General features: G+C 36.1%; 3 protein-coding genes across 4 annotated transcripts; 1 reads left to right on the top strand and 2 right to left on the bottom strand.

The window, feature by feature from the left end:
• Positions 1–420: 420 nt before the first annotated feature.
• Positions 421–1,519, top strand: LOC147541160 (homeobox-leucine zipper protein ATHB-40-like). Its single transcript, XM_086638353.1, has 3 exons — positions 421–560; positions 670–1,007; positions 1,085–1,519. The coding sequence occupies exons 1-3, from the start codon at positions 455–457 to the stop codon at positions 1,292–1,294; spliced, it is 654 nt and encodes a 217-aa protein (XP_086494479.1). The 5' UTR covers positions 421–454; the 3' UTR covers positions 1,295–1,519.
• A 186-nt stretch (positions 1,520–1,705) lies between these two features.
• LOC147541161 (deSI-like protein At4g17486) lies at positions 1,706–5,008 on the bottom strand. Of its 2 annotated transcripts, none has more exons than XM_086638351.1 (4): positions 4,705–5,008; positions 3,284–3,538; positions 2,912–3,199; positions 1,706–2,098 (listed from the first exon to the last, which is right to left on the bottom strand). In XM_086638351.1, exons 2-4 carry the CDS (start codon positions 3,480–3,482, stop codon positions 1,863–1,865), a joined length of 723 nt encoding a protein of 240 aa, XP_086494477.1. In that variant the 5' UTR covers positions 3,483–3,538; positions 4,705–5,008; the 3' UTR covers positions 1,706–1,862. The 2 variants fall into 2 exon arrangements, with proteins under 2 accessions (XP_086494477.1, XP_086494478.1); XM_086638352.1 differs by having other exon boundaries at positions 4,777–4,935.
• Positions 5,009–5,886: 878 nt separating this feature from the next.
• LOC147541162 (zinc finger protein GAI-ASSOCIATED FACTOR 1-like) lies at positions 5,887–9,184 on the bottom strand. The gene is made up of 4 exons (XM_086638355.1): positions 8,411–9,184; positions 7,920–8,316; positions 7,652–7,824; positions 5,887–7,249 (listed from the first exon to the last, which is right to left on the bottom strand). Exons 1-4 carry the CDS (start codon positions 8,562–8,564, stop codon positions 6,342–6,344), a joined length of 1,632 nt encoding a protein of 543 aa, XP_086494481.1. The 5' UTR covers positions 8,565–9,184; the 3' UTR covers positions 5,887–6,341.
• Between the last annotated feature and the right edge of the window lie 3,125 nt (positions 9,185–12,309).

Below are 12,309 nucleotides of genomic sequence, written 5' to 3' on the forward strand. Positions count from 1 at the left end.
ACTAAAATATGAAAGTATATCGTTTTATTAAATTTTGGATGATCTCATACGCAAACTTATTTTAAGTTAAGGTTAAATTTTTTTTACACCCGAAGTGTTCTACACATAGTTTACACCTAATGGTAGGGGCTAATAAAAGTTGACAAAAGGGATAAATTTATTTGAGTGATTACCTCATCACCACTTAAATCACACTCACAAAATATGTGCAACTAGAGTACTAGACCATATCCATGTAGGATATAGTCTCCGTTATTAGGTGTAAACCAAGTGTGATAATATCAGAGTCATTATCCAACATCTAAATTTAGAAAAACGTTGGTTTAAATTGCTAATAAGAAGGCTAAACAAAGGGTAATATAGTAAACTCAACCTAATCTAATTCTCATTATAAATAAGTTCCCCTGTTCCCCAATCTCCATACTTGAAGTAATCGTCTACAGGAAAAACAACAATGGAGGATAAAATTCAGACAAGTAATGAAGTTATTGAAAATGAAGAACTCTTACTCATTTCTCAACTATACCCAGACTTTCTTTCTCATCTTGTTCCATTAGAAGGTAACTTAATGACTAAAAACTCTCTCTTTAATGATGATTAGTTGTCTAATTTGAAGTAATTAACAAGATCTTGAAGTTCTTATGTCTTTTTTCTTTGTAATTTGTGTAGGAGAGACATCAAAACCAAGAAGAAGAAGAAGGAAGAATAGAAAAGGAGGAGATCAAGGAAGTAGTGATCAAGATAACAAAATGGGTATGATAAGAAAGAGAAAGTTAAGTGAAGAACAAGTTAATTTTCTCGAAATGAATTTTGGTAGTGAACATAAGTTGGAGTCAGAGAGGAAAGATAAACTTGCTTCAGAATTAGGTTTAGATCCAAGACAAGTTGCAGTTTGGTTTCAAAATCGAAGAGCTAGATGGAAGAACAAGAAACTCGAAGAAGAGTACTCTAAGCTCAAAGCTTCTCATGAGAATGTCGTCGTTGAGAAATGTCGTCTCGAAGCAGAGGTATGTATATTCATTTTCTCATCTGTTTATTTGTCTGTCTATATTCTGATAAGGATCGATATAATTGTTGTATATAGGTACTTAAATTGAAAGAACAACTATCTGAAACAGACAAGGAATTGAGAAAGCTTTCCGAGCGATCGGATGTGGTTTCAAGTGGTAGTCCAAGTTCTTCATTTTCAATGGATGTTGAATACCAACATTTTCTTGGAACAGAGTCTTTGGTTGGAGGATTTGATAATCTTCTTTACTTGCCTGAAAATAATTGGGTTAATTTGTATATGTAAAAGTAGGAATTAGTTATGATAATCTTACTATGTAAATATTAACTAGAATGTTAATTATCTACTTTTTTAATCTTTTCTTTTAGATTGTAATTATAGTGTAATTAGATGTGTTTTTTACTAACAAAATTAGGTCTTTGTTTTCTTGGGTTATCTCAAAGTTTTTTCTTTGTTTCTATTGTCTATGATTATGTTATATCATGAATCCGAAATTTCTCATAGACCAAATTTGAAGCTTCTTGAAAATCACTTATGGAAATTTGGCGAGGACGATCTGAGACTGAAATTAAGCGTTGAGTTATCGATTTCAGATTTGACTTCTGAAAACAATGTTTCGTCGAATTAGAGTCATGAACACCGAAAAATGTGAAATAAAAACAATGTGATTCAAACATATTAAGGCAAAGAAGAAAAGAAGAGAAAATAAACACATTCTTATAAAAGCTGATTTACAAATAACAACAATCTCTAAATGGGTTTCTTTCTTTCCTTACACCTCATGAAAACCCTAGTTCAAGAAAAGAAATCTTCTGAAGTTTCTTAGTTGATGAGACCCTTCTTCTGCTTTTTCTTATGTTTCCTTCAATGATCGTGACTTTCGCAAAGCTTTTGGTGGTGGACTACACTCTTTCAGCGTCGAGTTTAGAAACAATGAAGATGTTGAGAATTGTTTTTGTCGGATCGATATTGAAGACAGACAACTAAATGAACTTCTTAGCTTCCTCTTTTCACTCTCAAGGGTTTGGTTGGGGTCGGCTCGTGCAGCTACTTTCAGAGCCTCAGGAAGTATGCAGTTGCACTTTGAACCTGCAAGGGAAAACCTCAATTTAAACGAGAATATATGTATATCATATGCATGAGTGGCCCCAAAAAGGCATATATATAGACAGACAGAGAGAGCGAGAACGACAAACTAGTAAAACGACATGGGGGCAGTGCAGGTCTTGAAGAAGTGTATTCCTAAGGAGCTAATTCACAAGACTTTGTCGTAGATTAGCAAAGACACAAGGCCGGGTGGGTCTATAATTTCACCTCAACAGCCACTACTTGTTCAACTCAAAGTCATTTTAACCCTTCCCTTGTTCGAGAATCTCCTTCCAGTTCTTTTTAGTTTGCAGCCATACTGTAGGTAAATATCTGCCGTGATCTCGATGCCCACACAATCGATTAAACACAATGTGCCTAAGTTGTCCCAGAATCATCACACATTGTAAGAAACATGACATCTGAGACATATCCATGTAAGCTTATATACTAGCAGTTGCCTATGAAGTTGTTCTAAGCTAGTATTGGCTGATAATGCATTAAAACCAGTGTCAAAATCTTTTCTATCAAGGTTTCACCATCTTGTCCATTTAACAAGGAAAATAAAGGTTTGGCATGCATATATACTAGTTCTTGTGTTTACGGGTTTCATTGATATATCATAAGACCACACTTCTATGACAATAGTCAATGTATCAGTATCTGATATCTGTCAGGCAAGAATTCCGGGGAAAAGAAAAGTAATATCAAAACGTTGACACACCAATTTAAACATCAGGCAAATACAATTAACTACAATTCATAAACCACCCACAAAGCACACAATGGTAAAAACATCATATAATTTATAAATACCTATTTTTGCTAGTCGATTTACCCATTTGGGGGTTGTGTTTCCGGTGAGCTTGTAACAAATATCCTTGCAAAAATGATTACAGTTTTTCACAATCAAATGATATGTATCGCCATTATAAGTTGCAGATTGTCGATCCATGAACTCCCTGACCTGAATTGGATCCAAAGTTGTCGTCCCTATGAATATTGATTTCCTAAACTTGAAGCCTGGGCATTGCCGAGGTTCAACCTCAAAGACCCCACTAGTTGCAAAATCATGAGCTCCAAATGCATACTCTATGCCATGAACTATAAATATAGACATCACTGTCAAAATGGGTATAACCAATTTCTAAGAGCAAAAACTTACAAATATAGACATTCAAGTGATACCTTCGACACCGGAGTGAAAGATGCCGAGACCTGTCCAATAAAGATAACCATTAATCGGTGTCAAGTCATACACATTTAGATAGACTGGCGTGTTGCCTGGACCAAAGCTCGCCGAACGCACTTTAGAGAACAAGCAGAAACGTGTAGTCGATTTCCCTTTTGAATGAGGTGGACACAAGGAGTTCTTCTTTGATCCCATGAAATACTTCTTTATCTTTCACGATAAACCAAGGATAGATCGGTTCCTAGTTCAACCTATATGTGTAGAAACAACATAAAATATTAACCGGAGGTAAAACTAAAAATATCACAAAGTATCATATATTTAAGTTGGAAACTGACGAATGCACTGAATGGTACATGTCGATATCATTTTCGGTCCAGAACAAGAATTCTAAAGTTACGATTTTTTTATTAGGATTGGTGACATGAAAATGTTTAGAAGACTAGACAACATAAACATGACTGAAACATACACGATAAATTCATCAGATTTTTCGACAATTAGAACACTATATCAATAAAAATGATTTGCACCCAGGGAATAGAATTAAATAACAACATATAAATGTTGTGATTTTGACAGATTAGTCAGCAAAGAACAGCAATATTTTGTCAAAGTTGCTGGCAGTAGAAGAGATGGCTAATCAAAAACAGTCTATAAGAAGGTGCCAGTACAGTGAATGTTCGTCCTAGAAGCAAACTAAAGTTGACATACAATCAAGTTATTGTTAAATAAACGAAAGTCCTCGGTCTCTCTGCCTCGAACACGAGACCTGTAGCGCTGAAACCAAGTTTGCGACCTCTCCAGCCAAGGGTTTTGTTCTCCCCCCCCCCCCTCTCTCTCTCTCTCTCTCTTACTGGTCACCATATACAAAGGGAGCGTGAATCCATAATGCCTCGTACATGTACGGGATTTTGTTCTTGGCAAAGGCTCCACGAGCCCCCACAAAAACCTCGTGTACTTACCAAGCTAAGGTGCACACCTATATCCCAGGCTCCTACACTGTCATGAGCGATGTGGGACTATCACAATCTAGACCTCGGAGGGCGGAAACCAAGTTCGTTGCGGCTCCAACCATTAACCAAGGGTTATTGTCTTTCTCTCCCTCACTCTCTCTCTCTCTCTCTCTCTCTCTCTCTCTCTCTCTCTCTTTTTCTCTGCAATTTTCACTAATCAAAGAAACCCAACCACAACTCAAAACAGATCTCAAGTTCTCAACATATCATAAACACAGGGAAATGACAAAATTAAGAAGTGGAAGACAGATTTTATAAGGTGCTCATCAATTCCAAATAGGGGATCAACAAGGAAGAAAAACAAGCAATGCAAGTAATAACAAAAGGGAACAAACTTTAAGTTTAATTTATAAAACCAAGTTAGAAGAAATACGATATCAGGAAAAAACCCACCCACTTACCAGGTTAAAGTAAATAACCATCAGAATCCATGAAAATCAACAAAATGGAAGATGAAGAAGAAACCCACCCACCCTTGAGAAGAAAGAAATCTGTAACCCCAACAAAATTTACTCATTCTGGCAAAACCCACAAACCAGATTTTGAATGAACAAGGCTGGACTTGTACACAACTTTTTATTTCTCTCTCTCTCTAACTTTTCCTTTTCTGTTAATTCTTTGTTTGGAGGGATATTATTTTATTTTAAGGCATCTCTACTTTATATTTGTTTTTTTGGCTTATTTTTGTTGAATGAGAGGCTTTCCTTTGAAGAGACTCTCTATAAACAATCAAAAGGGAAATACCAAATAGCCCGAAAATTCGGCTGATCACACGTCCAATGGTGATGTTGTTTTTTCCAATTGATCAGATCTTTTTTTCTCGTCTGATCAATTGGAGCGGCTATACATTTCAGTATGTCGTTGATGTCGGGCCATTTAACATTTTTGAGCTTAAAATTCTCCTCCAACATAAATTAAAGTAATTAAACATATTTGTGTTTGTGAGGTTGTTTTATTTATAATATAATATATATAAGAGGCAATCAATGTTAATAATTTAGTCAAAGCCAATGATAAGATTCTTATTAATAATGAAAAATAGTGATACAGAAAAGAAAGGTGCTAGGCTGTCTAGTGTGCAATAGAAAAAGTTAGTGTGGCATTATAACTCCCTAGTGATATGTCAACAAAAAATAATATTTGTGTATATCGGAGGAATGGATTTACGCTCTAGACTGGACTTCTACAAACAACAAAATGTTTGAAACCAAATTCCTAATTGTCGGAAAAAAAAAAAACAATGTTTTTCACAAACAATATTGGTCATTTTGACGCCCTTCGTTTTTAAACTTTGGTGATCTTCTTTGTGTCCATCCATCTTTTTTTTTTTTAACTTTGGTGATCTTTGTGTCCATCCATAGCACCTTACGCGTGAAGTTCGAGGTTCTCCGAAGTTGAACTCTAAAGACCATGAACCTCATGCCCTAATATGGCATGGCACTAGTACATTGACATACTTCTCTCATGGATGAACGATGTCGATGACATTCTTAGTTCGTCAAGATGGATCTTATTAGTGAATTGTTTCCGCTATTGGTGTTGTATTTTTGTTCTATCGGAAATCTAGTGATATGGGATTCGTATTTGGTAATACAAGAAAATCTTAGTATTACTTGGAGCTCATCCTAATGTGTTCTAAAACCTTGAGAAACACTCTATAGAACAACCAAATATACTAACCAAAAACACATTTTCTTGGTGATATTGCAAGATTGACAAATGCCACCATCTATACATCTATTTCTCACATCAACTAAAAACACAACTCCAAAAATGTGTACACATCTTAAAGGGGACTATAGGTGCCCAAAATTTAGCCGCAGGCACGCTCTTCTCTTACCACTTCCCATGGGTCTTCGAGAACCACGGATAGAGCAATCTTCGATTGGCCCGAGTTGGGGATGTTCAAACCCAACAAGAGAATGGCCTGGTCAGAATGCCCTAGACCGCCCTATCCGAGGGGCCCAAATAGAGAGGACAGGTCCATGACAAATTTTGGAAGCATCCTCCCTTCTTAAAAACATGCCACAACCATAATTCAAGGCTCATTTAGTCTTTCAGAATGACCACACCTAAATGCAGTTGCCATGTCAAAATCACCTTCCATTGAGTTCATTAAAGCCGAAAAATTCCCCACGGAGCCATCGCCGCCAGCAATACCATCACCACCACCACCACGGCGGCCACCTTCGACACCACCACTCATACCCAACCCTAGAAAATCCAATGTGGTAGGTTTTGAACTAAACAGAGAAGATGAGCCCATCACAAAATCATTGAGTCCACTACCATTACAAGGAAGTCCAAGCCCAAGCCCAGAAGATCCAATTTCTTGCTGATCTTCAATTTGAGGATTCCAATGTAAATTCTCTGCCTGCTGCTGTTGTTGCCCACCACCACTTCCTCCACCGCCACCAGTAGCAGCTGAAGAACTCATTGATATACCAAATCCTCTAAGTAAAGATGCACTAGAGGAAGCAGCACCCATTTGAGCTGCTTTTTGAAGCAAGGCAGTGGCTGACATTGCTGGTGGTTGTGGTTGAGTTGGTGAGAATTTAAGATGTTGGTGGTGGTGGTGGTGGTGATTTTCTTGATCACTACTACTTGTTGTCCCCATCATCATTGTTGATGAAAATATTGAAAACCCATTCTTGGATGAGAGAGAAAGTGAAGGTTGTTCTATTGTTGCTGGTGGTGGTGGTGGTGGTGGTGGTGGTTGTGATGGTGGTGGTGGTGGTGATCTTTCTGATCTTGCCATTGCACAAATTAGATCAGAAAATGCTGAAGTTTGAGGTTGTAAATTTCCACCCACCATTGATGATGACGAAAATATGCTTGTGAACATAATGTTACTACCATTGTTACTACTAGAGCTTCCATTGTTGTCATTGAAATGAGGTGCCGGAAAGTTTGGATGCAAAATTGTTGTTGAATTTTCCGGCTGCTCTGTTAAAGCATACACAAAGTAGAGAGAGAAAATCAATTAGTTCTCATACAAAGTTCATCTCTATATATATATATATGACTTGCTTTTTCTGATCCATCAATCGGTGATTGGAGCAGAAGCTAATAAAGCAATTAGAAAGTTTTACAGAAAACTTTTGGGCTAAAAGAATGAAACAAAAAACAGAGTTTCTCTCTCTCTCTCTCTATCTCTCTCTCTCTCTCTCTCTCTCTCTCTCTCTCTCGCTCTCTCTCTCTAAATAATACTATAAGACAAAAAAGAAAAGATTAAGATCGAGATAATTTAGAAACATGGGAAATTTTATATTTTAAATCCAAGAACAGATCCGACAAAACCCACTAAAAAAATTCAAACTTTTTCAAATTAATTATACTATTATTTACCTGAGCTTTGAATTGAATTTGAATGAGCTGATATAACAAGAGGAGGAGAAGATGGAGGAGATGACGAAGATGAAGCAAGAACTTGTTTTTCTTCTGGTTTTGAATTCTGGGCTTTTGATCTTTCCTCTGCTAATGCATCACAAAATGCTCTGTGTGTGATAAAACTATCCCTCCTTTCACAAACACAAAAAAAAACAGAGAACTTTAGAGAGAGAGTTTTAGAGAGAGAGAGAGAAACAGGGGGTTTTAGAGAGAGAGAGAAAGAAACCTTGAAAAGAGAGTACCACAATCACATTTATACTCTTTAGTCCCACAAGTTTTCATATGAGCTTTCCAATCAGATTGAACAGCATATTTCTTTGAACATTTCTCACATTTCCATTTCTTCTCTCCATGTTTTCTACTAAAATGTTTTTTAATTCCAGTAAGATCACCCAAAGCCCTAGATGGATCATGATGAACACAACTAGGTTCAGGACAAACATAAACCCTTTTTCGTATCTCTTTACTACTTCTTTGTCTAAGTTTCCATGGAAGATTATGACCTCTACGATGAAGTTGCAGATTTTGATCACGTTGAAACCCTTTATTACAAATCTCACAAACAAATCTATTCGTCGCCATTAAAGTTTTTGGAGACAGAACAATCACTTCAGCACCTGGATCTGAAACAAAACAAAATCAAAATCATTTCTTTTCATCAACAATCAATAAAAGATTGGATTTTTGGGTTTGGGTTTATGAAATTAAGATCAAAACCTGGCATCCCAGGTAGATTCCTCTTCTTCTTGGGTGTTGTTGTTGTTGAAGATGGTGGTAATGGCGCCATTAGAGAACTTGATGAAGAAACACTAGCTTCTCCAGAAGCTGTAGAAACAGTCATGGTGGATGAATTTTCTAATTCACCAACCATATCAGTAAAACCCAAGGATTCAAATATCTGTAATCGAACTTTTTTCTCTGAGAAAGCTAGTACTAGCTTTTTTCTCTCACTCCTTATCTTGTTCTTTAAGCTTTGGAACAAAAAAGGAACCTTTTTAGGGTACCCACTTAACTCTTTCAGCTACCAGTCTGTTTTATAATTGCTTTCTTCACCTACCAGTTTCAAATTACTTTCCTAAAATCATCACTGAAAATCAAAACCAAATCCAAAAAACTTCAAAACCCCATAATTGATTTAATGATTTCTAGTAACTCAACTTTTCTTCATCAGATCATTTCCATTCAAATTCACCAAAAATCTGAATAAATAGAACAACTTCAGTGTGATATGATGAACCCTAAGAATTTCAATTTTAGAGAGAGAGAAAGTCCCCCAGTCTAGTCTAGTAAGCTGGTCTGAAACAGAGAGAGAAATGGAAGGAGTTTGTAGTGAGAACTGAAAAGCTATACGAAGTATTAACCATGGTTAAGATATTGACTACAGTCAAAGTTTAAGTTGGTTGACGTGGCAGAGTCTTACCCGTCTACCTGTCAAACAAGACAACCGCCTTCATTCTTCTCCAGTCGGTGTGCCCTATTAATTACGAGAACGGTTCTTTTTAATTTGACTCCCAATACTAAATAATTTGTTTGTCAAACTAAACATTTAATAAAAATTTGTTTCCGCTCCAAACTTTCTTTCTCAATTTTCTCCGAAACACCAACCTAAAAATACACGGGGTGGTAGTTGAAGAGAGAGAGGAAGAAACAAAAAATTATTCTTAGGGTTGAATAACGACATTATTAGGGATGAACATCGATCAGTGTCGATTATTTCTTGATCAACCAAGCCGGACCAACCAAGATTGTGACTGATTAAGCTCAATCTAGTTTTGTTTGGCTCAGTTCAGTTGGTCCATCGAACCGTTTGGATTGATAGTTTATCCATTTTTGCTCACCCTAACTAAACTAGAATGTATAGGTGCCAAAATTCTAGGTGGTTACAATCAGAGGTCAAATTAAAATTAATCTATTGGCGGAACCTAAGAAAACCAGTCACAGGACAAATAATTGATCAATCCTGCGGTTGTAACACGCTCTCGTTTAACCAACCGGCTTATAATGGAGGGATCGAACGGGATAAAACAATAAGGAGTACTAAATTTCGAACATAATGATACACTAGTACTTCATATTTCCAGAAGGTCGGCGCTTTGGGGAAAGCTAAATAGTTTCCGGGGTGTGAAATTTTAAAGGGAATATGCAAAATTTTGAAAAATTTTCGGGGAAACATATTTTATGGGAAATACTTTTTACCTCTTTCTCCCCGCCACTCTCTCTGCCTTCTCCAACTGGCGACCTGAAAAATTTCCAGGCGGCGACCTAGAAAGATAAAAAAAGTCACTCTCAAACCCCTTTATCGGAGTTTCTAGAGAGAGAACAGAGAGAGTGGTGGGGAGAGAGAGATGAGGTTGGGAGAGAGAGGTAAAAAATAATTTCTATAAAATAAAATTATCATACAAAATTGACCAATTTTTGACCAAGTCTTCACACACCGTAAACTATTTTGCTTTCGCCAAAGGACTGGTATTTTCAGAAACGTGTTGGTACGTTTTTTTGTCGTTTATTTTAGCCGTCTTCTGATACCAATAGAGTTACTACTACTTTTTTTTTTTTTTCAAAAGTTAGGAAAAAGACAAAAAAACGCATGAGGGTTTATACGAAAGATTGTTATTTGACTTTTTCAACTTAATATTCCCATGTCCCCATTCACAGCTATAAGTTAAACGGTGAAAAGAAAAAGTGAAAACACATACCCATAATTTCAAACTTTTAAGTTAAATCAAGAAAAAGCTAAAAGTTCATAAAAAATAGGGTTCACTTTTGAAAAGAAAAAGTAGTAAGAGTTGATTAATGGGTCATCTTGAGTTATACTATTGCCATATTGGGATATTGTTGAGTAGTAAATTTGATCATCTTTTGTGGTGACCTACATACATCATAATAATCTACTTTTATAATTCTTAAATACCTTTTTTTTATCAATTTTTAATCTTTAATTAGGGCTACAAGTAATTTAATTAATAATGTTCTACGGTCAAAATTATGTGAGAGATGGTTGACTAATTGGCTTCATATAATGAAACTAAACTGACGGATCCTTTTTCGACCACTGACACCTTTAGAGCTTTAATCAAAAAATAAAAGATGAATATGTTGAAACGAATTTTTGAACAAATCGTTTTTACCATACAGACGCGCCTTTACTCGAAGATGGTACTAACGGATACTGGGTGGCAATGACTCGGAGATGATAACGTATGCAGTGCCCCGACTTTGGGTCAATGGAATCACCCAAAAAAATCTCTAGGTGCTAGTTTGGATGATGAGGATGTCCTATTTTTCTTTTTTTTTTTGATGAAGATGAGGATGTCCTTGTTGATAAGTTTTAAGATAGAGAGAACACAAAGGTGAAGAGAATACAACCAAAAGGTCGGCGTGACTTTGATCCACCCACAGAATCATTTCTTCATTGACTATTAAACATGTGCTATTTACAATGGACTTTCTTTTTAGTTCAAAAACACTTTGTTTTCTCACGTGTAACACCATTACTACTATTTGATGCAAGTATAATATTTCTTAATGATGACACATCCCTAACCTAATTTATGAGTTAATTTAGGTGTGTTTCGAGTTAAGTGATTTATAACATATATCATTAGCATCCATATAATGACTTCTCAAATAATTTAATCACTAATCAACTATACACATCAAGCATCCTCTAGTTTCGCAGACCAATTATAGCAATGAATTACTGGCATAGTTTTCTTTTCATAACTTGATTAAGATTCATTCGAAAAGTTGTGTCTGTTTGCGAAAAAAAAAAAATCTATATCTCGATACTGTTTTTTTTGGATTATCTTCGAACAAAGTCAACAAACTAATAACAATCATTTAGGTACGTAAAAAAATCATAATAACTAGTAATAGATTAAAGTTTTATATGCATTGCCCCACCACGGTAGTAGATGAGTGCAAAAATTATTATTTGAGCAAAATTTTGGTTTAATCACTAGAAAGTGAATTACAAAAGTGAGATATATACATTGTAAAAGTAAACATGGATTCTCATCTTTAGAGCAATATATGTCACTATTCATCATCACTATCCTGTACTTACTTTTGCCTCTTTTTAATTTTTTCCATTTTTAGTGGTTGTGACCTTGTGGGGTCTTCTAATACTGCTACAATGAGGTCGGGGCAATGACTATTTTCAGAGAGGGACAGACCAATTGAAATATATCAAGAGAAATAGGCGTAATTTACATGTTTTTTTTTTACATCTCTCTCCTTGGGCTTCTACTCAAAGGAGAAGTAAGTTTCATTCTACATCTTTAAACTCAATCGAGAAGTAAATTTTATTCTACATCTTTTTTGTATATCTAGATCTTCCAAATAACTCGAATCAAAGCAATTGGACTCCTGACTCAGGCCTATATGACAACTATGACGCCCTGCGTCCAAAATGCAAACACTAGCACTACCGGTTAGGGGTCGGAATCGGCCCAGACCGATCGGTATCGGACTCTAACTTCATCGAACCGGTCGACTCGGACATAAACTGTTGGTGACCACTTATTTACTCGGGCGGACTCGGACGGTCACTCTCAAGAATTTTTTTGTCCATTGACCGTCCAAGACCGTTTATTTTACCGGGCCAGTCGGACACC

The sequence above is a fragment of the Eschscholzia californica genome, unplaced genomic scaffold (assembly GCF_041429995.1).
Source record: "Eschscholzia californica isolate CP2 unplaced genomic scaffold, dmEscCali1.0.p SCAF_4, whole genome shotgun sequence".
Lineage (NCBI taxonomy): Eukaryota > Viridiplantae > Streptophyta > Magnoliopsida > Ranunculales > Papaveraceae > Eschscholzia > Eschscholzia californica.

What these genes read in the sequence shown, in the direction of transcription:
- LOC147541160 (XM_086638353.1), top strand. Translation starts at nt 455, where the DNA reads ATGGAGGATAAAATTCAGACAAGTAATGAAGTTATTGAAAATGAAGAA. An exon ending in TCATCTTGTTCCATTAGAAG is followed by an intron (nt 561 to 669) that starts GTAACTTAATGA and finishes TAATTTGTGTAG; the next exon opens with GAGAGACATCAAAACCAAGA. An exon ending in AATGTCGTCTCGAAGCAGAG is followed by an intron (nt 1,008 to 1,084) that starts GTATGTATATTC and finishes TGTTGTATATAG; the next exon opens with GTACTTAAATTGAAAGAACA.
- LOC147541161 (XM_086638351.1), bottom strand. Translation starts at nt 3,482, where the DNA reads ATGGGATCAAAGAAGAACTCCTTGTGTCCACCTCATTCAAAAGGGAAA. An exon ending in CTTTCACTCCGGTGTCGAAG is followed by an intron (nt 3,200 to 3,283) that starts GTATCACTTGAA and finishes CTATATTTATAG; the next exon opens with TTCATGGCATAGAGTATGCA. An exon ending in AAATCGACTAGCAAAAATAG is followed by an intron (nt 2,099 to 2,911) that starts GTATTTATAAAT and finishes TTTCCCTTGCAG; the next exon opens with GTTCAAAGTGCAACTGCATA.
- LOC147541162 (XM_086638355.1), bottom strand. Translation starts at nt 8,564, where the DNA reads ATGGTTGGTGAATTAGAAAATTCATCCACCATGACTGTTTCTACAGCT. An exon ending in GAATCTACCTGGGATGCCAG is followed by an intron (nt 8,317 to 8,410) that starts GTTTTGATCTTA and finishes GTTTTGTTTCAG; the next exon opens with ATCCAGGTGCTGAAGTGATT. An exon ending in TGTGGTACTCTCTTTTCAAG is followed by an intron (nt 7,825 to 7,919) that starts GTTTCTTTCTCT and finishes TGTTTGTGAAAG; the next exon opens with GAGGGATAGTTTTATCACAC.